This window comes from Marmota marmota, unplaced genomic scaffold, assembly GCF_001458135.2.
Source record: "Marmota marmota marmota unplaced genomic scaffold, marMar, whole genome shotgun sequence".
Lineage (NCBI taxonomy): Eukaryota > Metazoa > Chordata > Mammalia > Rodentia > Sciuridae > Marmota > Marmota marmota.
Window position 1 is genome coordinate 5788634 of NW_026000051.1, and position 10715 is coordinate 5799348.

The window sequence follows — 10715 nt, forward strand, 5'->3', positions numbered from 1 at the left end:
CTAATGGAAAAATGTTTATATTTCTAAAATAATTTGCTCATTGATTAAGTCAGCTGAATATAAACTTTAAACTCCAAATTTTCAGGTTAAAAAAAGCATTCACACTGATTATGATTAAGTTCTGGAAACACTATTAGGCAACAAACCAATATTTTGCAAAACATTAGATTTTTTTAAGTGACAATAATAATCACAGTAATTAAAAAGCAGACATAGCTGGGCATGGTAGTACATGCCTATAAACCCAGAGACCCAAGAAACTGAGGCAGGAGGATTATTACATGGTAAAGGTCAGCCTGGGCAACTTAGTGAGGCTCTGTCTCAAAATTAAAAATTTAAAAAGAGCTGGGGGTGTAGCTCAGTGGTAAAGCTCCTGGGTTTGATCCCCAGTACCACCAAAAAAAAAAAATTAAAAAGTAGTCATAATGAAAATTTTAAAAAACTGATTGTTAAAAACAATAACCTTATTAGACTAATTACACTGAATATCAGAAATATTTCCTTTATTAAACAAAGTGCTGACCTGGAAGTGTATCAGTAGTAGACCACTTGCCTAGCATGAAAAGCCATGGGTTCCATCCCTAGCACCATTAAAAAAAAAAAAAAAAAAAAAAAAGCCACAAATTCAGATAAATCAACATTAGTTCACATAATACAATGACAAAATAGAATGTATGTTTATAGGGCCCATCATTTCAAGCACTCAGTTTCTACTTCTATTCTTGATCACAGTCAAAAGGTCAAGAATCAAGATGTCAGTGAGTTCTTAAGGATATCCTCAGTATCACACTGCTGCTCTAACAAGTGGTAAGGAAGAAATTCAGACAAGTCAAACACCCCCACCCCATCCACAGTTAAAAGAATTTCCTTCAATTTTTTCTTTACTGATTTCCACAAAGAAATATGATCAGAAAAACTGGAAGGTTCTCACTTATTTGAATAACAAGTGAAAATCTAAAAATATCTTCACTGTATGTTATTACCAACTGTATCACTTGGTTTTATAGTGACAGCCCTGTGCTATAATTTCTGAGAAAACCTCTACATAAAGCCCCATAAACCCAACCATTCCTATAATGTATCGCCTTATCTAGCACACAATCATTTCAAACACAACTTTTCATGTTAGTATAATTTGTTCAAAAATGGTAATAAATATATCCATGATGCCAGAGAAATCACTGCACAATCTATTGTAACTTGCTTTTACCAGTGCTGACAGTTAATTCTAGACCCAAGATCAAATATAAAGAAAAAAATATTTCAATATTACTTGGTTTAATTAAAGATATTCATTATACACCTACCTTTTAATGGACCAACACTCCCAATCAACATTATAAATAACTTGGACCAACTACAGAGTAATGTCCATGAACAATTATCAAAAAACTAAAACATACATGGCTGTCAGTTGGTGGCAGAGTTCTTGCTTTCATAATAAATATAAAATCAATTTCCTGCTCTAGTTCCTATTCCAAGTTGAAAATGATATATCTGACTATGAATTCCAACTACCTCCATCCATAGTTTTTTATTTTTTTTTTTAAAGAAAAAGGAGAGGTGAAGAAAAGAAAAACAAAACTTATGAGACTGCCTAAGTCAATTCTTCTTCATTTGAGGACATGTGGATAGTAAAGATAAGATGCACAAACTTGCCATCCCATTAAATATATATTTTAATTTAATATATATTTTAATCAAATGCCATTCAGTTATTTCATAAGTCCTCCCCAATAATTCCTATATAAATCCTTATATGCAAGGGCTGGTACTGTAACTCAGTGGTAGAGTGCTTGTCTAGCACACATGAGGCACTGGGTTCAATCCTCAGCACCACATATAAATAAATAAGTTTTTTTTTAAAATCCTTATATGCAAGGCTTAGTATGTGTAAACGCCTATAAAAAGCTTTGTTTAAATAATAATATGCAATTTCAAAAGCTTTTTGTTCCCATTTCAATCAAAAATAACTTCATACGTTTTAAATGAAATTTTGAAAGTAATCAGCAACTAATGAGAATTCATTGATTTAACTAGTTCAGGGAATCTGAAAAGGGAATGAGAATTTAAAGTAACCAAGTATTTCATTTAGAAAAGCAACTAATGTGCAGGTACTCTAAGTCCTCTTCCCATAGAATTATAATCAGGACTCTTGTCTCAGAAGAGGATATCATCCTCTATGTGCACATTCCTAATTTCCATTAACATTAACAGGCACCATACAAGCATACCCACACAACCAGGGAGATACCAGCCTTGGTAGTGTGCATGCATGGCAGCTGTGGTGACTAAATAATCCAGATGCCTCTGAGGAAAAGTTATGGTTTATTAGGTCTAGAGTCACAGTTACAGTGATGGAATTCAGACACCAGAACTAAGCCCCAAGATGAATGAATGCCTTACCCAAACCCTCTCCCATCTGACATACCCAGAGATATGTAGTTAGGCCAAAGTTTTACAATTCTCTCTACCAATGGTTTATGCAGGTATAAGTCTGTTTGAGAAAACAATCTTTTCATACAGCCAGAGAAATTCTGTCCTCCACATCCACCCCAGTATTTCTTCATCCATTTCCTCATAAAACATAAGAAAATCACAAAAGTAGCTTTAAAGAGAGAAATTCAAAGCCCGAACCTAAACCAAATCAGTAAAACCAGAATCAAGTATGAAACTCCATATTCGACATAAAAATTAAATAACAATAATCTTACACATCAGATACATGTTAATATATCGATTCCACAGGTTGTATAAAGAGTAGTTTAACCACTAATTCTAATTAGTCCAGCTTTTATAGACTCAAGTTAGAATCTTAATGTTTATTTAATATAATTTCTTAAAGCCCTTCCTTCTTCCTTCCTTCCCAAGTGAGGAAAATATTCCTGTAAAGTTCTGTTTAGTGACAATATTGGCACACAAGTCAAAACACACAAGTTTACCCTTCTGAAAAGTTAACTTAAAAGTTAGTGATAAGAGTTCACTAACCACTTTGCTAAAATTATGTTTTAAGAAAAAGAAACCAAATGACACAAAACTTTTAATATATTTTCACGTAAAGAGAGTACAATGAAAACTTCATATTCTTTAACATTACACTTAAATAATCATAAGGGAGAAAAAAGAATCCACCAATGTTCTAGAAGCTTCTCTAGACCTTTCAATCAATTTTATTTATATGCAAAACCAAGAAAAACTAAGAAAAAAAAATAAATAAATAAAAAAAAAATAAAAAAAAAAAAAACAAAGCTCCTCCTGATGCTAAAGCTCTCAATTTACTGACAGGCAAATGGCTTCATGCTGCCACTTAATCTCATTTCTTGCATAATGCCCTCTAATTAGCATATCAAAGTGAATTAATACTTCTAGGGCATTAGCAATGGGGAAATCTGCTCCAGGCTCACAATAGCAGTTAAGAGAGAGCCAAGAAATCCTCAAAAACACCACAAACCACTTTGCATTGCAAAACTGTTCAATTTATTTATCCTCTCTCTCTAAACACTTTTACCGCACACTGTTTTACTACTGTTCACCAAACAAAATGATAATTGCCAAAGTTCCCAGCATCTGTAATGCCTGTTTAGAATCTTAATTTAGATTATGTTGCAGATAATTTCTATATGCAACCATTTGTTCTATTATAAATGTTAATGTAGAGACAGTGGAAATGTTGACACTCTGAATTAGTTAATTTGACTTTGAAATAAAATTTTATGGGATTTTAAATTTTATGAATTTTTTAATGCAAAAAGCCACCTGCTGGACGCTGATGCCTAAGAAATATGCTCTGAAAACTGATGTATCACATATAACAAAACAAAACCAAAAAAGAAAAAAAATCATTTTGCCCTAACATATGTTGAGTCTCCCAAATAATGGTTTAAACAATCATCAGCATTAAAAGGATTACATTGTATACCACGTCCTCATTAGTATGATCACACAAAAAGGGTTATTGTTCAAAACAGCTTAACCTTTTTAAAGCACTTAAACTGAAAGAAAACACGTGCAAAACTTTAAACAATTATTTTTATCCATAATTACTTTGTTTTCAGTTCTAGTCAATTACTATCGTGTAGACACAAAGTCAAAAAAAAATATTAGCAAATTCAATTTGACACATTCTATCACATCAATTCTTTGCTAGATGTACACCCAAATTTAGTGCCAAAGCAAACTATACTTACCAGTAAAAACTACAAACATACTACATTTATAGAATATGTCTATAAAAAAATAATAAAGACAGGATTCTGGTTACAATTCTGCCTGCAAAGAGGATCATTAAATCAACTGTTGAAGATTAATGAAATTTATTTCTAATATGTTTTGTGTCTGAAGGCATAAAAAGATGATATTTTTTTCCAGTGGCTCATTCAACCATTACTTCTTAATTTATTTGCTAAATATAACACCACTATCACCTTGCTATGATAGCACTTTGTTTAACTTCTTTAACTTTGTTTAAAAAAAATATGATAATCAGGCCTGAAAAACTTTGACCAATTTATACTACATAGTGATGTAAATTATTTACTCTCCTCACACACACTCAAATGGCATAGTAAACTGGAGCAAATGCATGAAAAGGTCAACTTGGGAGGGGAGAATATGCAAGCTTTGTTAGTCAGTTACTACCTAAATCATGCTGATCACACTGATAAATGGCTAAAACACAAGCTTGCTGAGAAAACAAATAAAACATTATTCTCCTAGTGTCAATATTAAAATAATAAATATCTAAAGATGTTTACACATATATGAATAAAGGAAAAATAGTCTAAATCCTTATTTAACTTGATGTGTCAGTGCTGATGTGTCAAGTATTTATTCAGAATAGATGCCTCATAGTATGAGTATAAAATAAAGTGATGACTTAGGGTGTGGTTCATGGAATACAGTTTCACGTCTTATAGCCCCACTTCATACCATATAATTTCATTTTATACCATGCCCCTCCCTACACAGTACCAAATTATAAATTAGCCAATAAGACATTAATTTAAATCTTGCCCTGAAGTAATCTTTTTCAGAATTTATAAATTGAAATCTAAAAGAATAAGTAATTAAAAGGAAAAGCATCATTGTATGAAAAATGTACACATGTATATTTTATATAAGCCAATGAACTTGTATATTCTTTGGGACAAATTGGGATTTCCTTTGCCAGTACTTAATTAATAGTAAAATAACATAGTAAAGTCCCAAATAAAATACCAAAATTACACAAACTAATAAAATGAGGCTCACTAAAACAGAGACACAAAAGAATTACTTACACAGATCAAGTTAATATTGACAAGAGGGTTCGATATATTTTTATTGGGAATAAGAAAAATAAAACACCGTTGAAAAACAGCCCAACATTTTAAAAATCATAATCCACACAATACTTCAGATCATCAAGCTCTAAACCATGTTGGCAATGACATTTTTTCCATGTTTTCTACAAATAGATTGCATGGAGAGGAGGAAAAAGAAAAAACAATTATTTTATATCCTCCCTCAAAACCTACAAAAGCTCCAGTGGGATATACAAATCTATAAAAATAGAGAAAAATTGTTAAAATATTTTTAAACTGCTTCAAGGAAAATATATTGGTAAAGCAATATAATTTATGACATTTCCAAGATAGACTGACTTTGTATTTTTCCTGTTTAATCATTTAGCATTTCCACTGTAAACAGACATAATGTCTGCCTAAAACTGATGTAAAATTTGAAACATTAAAGTTCCATTAAATTTTGCTTCAAATAATTCTGGGAGGATTGGGATAACAGAAAAAACAAGACTGGCCAATTGCTGCTATTGCTGAAGGAGAGCAATGAGTTCACGTTAGAGGGGTTCAAAAATCTCTTTTTTTTACATGCATTTCCATTGGAAGTTTTCCATAATAAAAAGTTTTAATAACTAGAATGGATGATTAAAACAAAAATAAATCATGTGTGGAATAGTGCATTTGTTTTCAAACTTCAGAACAAATGTAACAATTATATTGGGTATAGAGCACCATCAACTTAGAACATGCAGTAAATACAATAACATTTAGACTCAAATAACAATTTTCACCTTTCTTGCTAAATTTTTACTTGATAGAAGATTTAGTTTTCATACATTAAGAATTAGAAGAATCACACAGCAATGTACAAAGAAAAATCTAATAATTTTTACATGGAAGTATTAAAAAGAAAACAGACCAGAAAAAGAGCACTCCAACAAATCTTTAACATGAAGGGTCTGAATTAAATAGAAGGATGTTGACTGAGAGTACTGCCTTGTACCTCTAAAAGCTAGTCATCTACAACAATAAAGATAAAAGGTTTAATCTCACATCACATACCAGATGCATATAAAAACTCACTTGTAAGCTACACATTTGACCTAGTTTTGAATATCTAAAATTCTTGACTTTTTCTAGGGAGGATCCCTTTAAAAGTTAAGCATTTTAAATAGTCATTTTCTTCTTTTCCTTAAACATAAAAAATACTCCAACCAGCCCAACCAGCCAAGCAGGCCTTTCTCTTCCCCTGCGGACACCTCCTGCAGTAGAGAAGTTCATTAAGTTTTATGATCTTCCCAAGTCAGTCCTGCTTATAAGCCTCACAAAGGCTACAAATCTGGCAAACCATCATGTATGCCATTAGACATTACTAGTAAATGAACGCTATTTAGGGTTTGTGGTGGCAATAAATCAGAGTTTGGTTGGCAGCTATCAACATGGAATATTTTAACCTACCATTTAAAAAGAAAAAGATTTTGTTAAGTTTTTAATATGACTTTTTTTTCCACAATACTATAATTCACATTATGTACTACAATACTAGATTTTCATTTAAAAAATAAAAACATTTTCTTAAAAAAACATTTTCTTCATTCAAACTCTCATAATTAACAGCTTTGGAAAGAAGGCAGATTTGTGAGGATAGAATATGTCACAAGGAAAGCATGGCAACAATCAAGATTGAGGTGACTAAAAAGAGATGAAGGAGTACAACCAAAAGAAGGTGGCAGATAAGCAGGCCTCATGGCTTCAGGAATATTTACTAAGAGATAATGATAAAATAGAGCTTTAAAAAATCAGGAGGAACATTCTAACATATCAACAATTATCTCGCTGGTGGTTAACTTAGTTTAAAATGGACACATCTCAATTTAAAAGGCTGTAACTTTTCAACTGCTTTTAAAAAGCACAAATGTCACAATTCAATATTTCTGCTCCCCAAATAACTGTATAATAAATTTCACAAAAGAATACATTTTCAAGAAAAAGCAAGCATCTTACAGTAAAAGTACACTTTTCTTACCTCTGAACAAGAAAATAATATAATTGTGGAAGATCACCCATTTATCTGTCAGAAGAGAAAAATACCTTTTCATATTTGGTAAGGGGGAAAAGATGTTTTCCAAACTAAATCCCTCATGTGCATTAGAACTGGCAGTATTCATTGCCTGATCAGAAACCTCAAAATTTACTGGCAGATCTACAAATACGTGAAATTTTTCTAAAGTGATTTTGTTTTATTTTAGAAGAAAAGCACAACTGAAATGACATTATCCACTGAAGTGACAATCTCCCACCCTCAACCAGTCAACCCCCTACCACTCCACTATACAGAACAGAATCATCATATATTGTTCCTGGTTTCTATTCACAAATAACTAGGCAAACTTTTTCTAGATTATAATGAATTAATCTTTGAATATCATATTGATAGGTTCAATAAAATGATTTAAAGAAAAGGTATTATGGAAGATACATATATTCTACAATGCTTATTTTCTAAGTTTATGATGTTTCTTAAACATGACTGTGGAAACAGATGGGGGGTGGGCCCTGGAATTTGCTACTCAGCTTTCTCTGTTTTAGTAACACTAATGTCTATACAGCTGTTTTATTTCAAATTGAGGGATGTGTCCAGCAATCCTGTCTTCTACCAAGACTAGTTTGGGAGGGTGAGGTGGAGCTATGGACAGTGGAGCAGAAAGAAGAGGAAAGGAGAGAAAGAGCTTTACCCTCATCAATCACTCAGTACTTAAATCCCATCCCTCTCGAGCTTAGAGAGGCTGGCAGGAAGATGCCTCTACCCAGACAGCCGCCTTTACTCTTTGTCGGCTGTTGGCTTTTTACAAAAGAGATAACGTGCAAACTTGGATCTGGTGGCCAAAACAAAAAAAATAGAGGATCTAATTTACAAGTTATCACTGAAAGCCCCAGAAACAATTTTCAAAACACAAAAATTTCTTTTGTCAGCTACCTCTTGCTTCTTAAATAGCAAAAGCCCTACCGAAGACATCTCTGCCAGTAATCCCAGACTCTAAAAAGACTTGTTTCTTTTCTTAACTCACCTTTGACATGTGGTTGACTATATTTTCCTTTAAGAATGGTGTAACTAAGTCCTATGCAAATAAGCAACTAAGAGGACTTAAAACTTCTTAATTGAATTCTGCCTGCTGCTAAATGTCTAAACATGAAAAGCAGTTGGGGTCTTAAGCTAGCCAGGCCTAAACTTAAAATAGGCAAAAAAAAAAATTACAAATTTTGAGAAGGGGATAAGAGCAAAGAAGTATCAATCCCTTTTCCCTAGTAATATAATGTCGTGTAAAGTTGAATCAATCTTAATATTCACAACATAGTCAATACCCCAGTGCTTAGCAGTCAGCAAAAACTCAAGTAGAGCCCAGATAGCAAAAAACCTTTGGACATTAAACAACATAACTTAATTTAGGAATTATACACTTTTAAGCTTCTAAGTTGAGAATCTTCAAGATTTAATGCTGGATGTCTTATTTTATAGTTAGATAAAAGTCATCTACCACTTTAAATAGTAATACATTCTAAAGGTAGCTAAAAATCAACACAGAATAAAAGTTAGTGATTTAAAATTATTGGTTTTCAAAATGTAAAATACATCTTTAAAAGAATAACAACATTAAGAAACTATCCATACTAAGTGGATGAAAAACAAGAAAAGTACTCTTTAGGATCTCTTAATATTTGCTGTTAATTACGGTTAAGAATACATATTTAATAGACAATAATAACCCATCAATTTTTCTGGAATAATTTTAGGAAAGGTATAGTATATTGCAGAGTGAAACGTATTAGTTTACAAGGAGGACAACTCAACTACCAACGTAACAATCCTATGTAGTGTGCTATTATTTGCACACTCAATTTAATCACATCAACTATTTAAATAGCATCACTTAGATACTGCTGTATCCTGGACTTCAACTTTTTCTCTTTGCCTCAACATTTAAAAATGCAACTTTAAAATACCACATATACCACACACACACACACACACACAAAATAGAAAGGCTTATTTAATGCACTTGTTTGCCATTAACAGGGAAGATAATGACAAATATAAACTAAAACATCTAAATTAAATCTCTACTTCCAATTGAACCTTATCATAACCTAAGGACTACAACATCCAATTGAGAAAGTCTGATAAGAAAGTTAAGCTGGAATGAACTACCCAAGGTATTTGCCTAATATGCCCTGTGGTTTTCATTACAGCGCTCCTGCAAAAACCTGTCTTCTTACATATTCCCTGCCTTGAACTTCAAAATTATTTAGCCTGCATCTGTGCACTTTTCTTCTTACATTAAGCATAGTTAACTGTTTCAAGATTTTAATGAAGGCATTAATAAATGTAATACATTGTATATGCCTAAACACATTATTACCCTTCTTGTATTCTTAAAATTAAGTCTTCCCACCTAAAACACTAATTCAAACATGCTAGTGAGGTCTGCTCAATTGCATCTATTCTTTTATCAGTGGAGCTGAAGCTTAAGCCTAAGAAAAACAAAGTTCGGGCGATGCTTCTCCCAGGGAATCGGTCCCTGGCATCCAGTCTCCCGTTGCTCCTTTTAAAAACTGACACACAAACAAGGCAAGAGAGGGCGGCAGGCGCTCCAGGCCCCCTCCCTGGCTGCAGCCAGGGACGCCCGCCTAAGGACGGCGACCCAGTCTCCTCCGCACCTACAGTTCATTTTGCACCAGGAGCGGAATTGAGAAATCGACTCCAGATTTATTGCAGTTTTTTCTCAAGATCAGGAGGTGGGAAGGAGAGAATGATCAAAGATGGCGGTGCCCAAAAGCAGCAGCTCTCAACTGGAGAGTCGATGGAGTAGCTCCAACCCCACCTCGGGGGTTTCCAGGCCCGCAGCTAGGCGCAGAGTCTTACCTGTTTTCTCTTTGATCTCACACAGGACGCTGAAGAGCGCGGGTTTCATTCTATGACAGTTCAGGGCATGTTTCCTAAAAAAGCAAATAGCAAAACACAAAGGTATTAGCATTACCTATGGAATAATATGGCGCCTTCCTTTAAGTTAGACCCAAGATTTAATTCAGACTTCCTATTTTGGAAAGCTCTTTTGAACTTTATTTTAAAAATAAAACTGAAGTTGACTAGTTCGCAACAGCCGGCAAGCTCCGGCGGCTAAAGCTCCAGCCCGAACGCAGCGCGACACATCTGCCCGGCAGACAGCAGCCTCGGCGACCGCAGGCGCGAACCCGCGAGAGGAGCCTTGCTCCAGGGACAGGCGGCAGTGACCCAGGAGAGGGGACTGTTGCGGAGGGGCTCCCGCTTCGTACCTCCGCTTGCGGAGCGGGCGCGGCCGGTCGGCCTACGGCGGTCGGCAGGCGAGTGACAGCTCCGCAAAGTTTGCAAGGCGGCCCTCCCTCCGGGAGAACTTGGCC

At 34.1% G+C, this 10715-nt stretch overlaps 1 protein-coding gene across 2 annotated transcripts in view; it reads right to left on the bottom strand.

Annotated features, from left to right (window-relative positions):
- Positions 1-10715, bottom strand: part of Pbx3 (PBX homeobox 3) — a 207192-nt gene extending 196477 nt beyond the window's left edge. For both annotated transcript variants that reach the window (XM_048813040.1, XM_048813039.1), the window contains exons 1-2: positions 10611-10715; positions 10201-10274 (exon numbers count right to left, since the gene is read on the bottom strand). In XM_048813040.1, coding sequence (XP_048668997.1) covers positions 10201-10249 — 49 coding nt within the window. In that variant the 5' untranslated portion in view covers positions 10250-10274; positions 10611-10715. The remainder of the gene's footprint in view (positions 1-10200; positions 10275-10610) is intronic.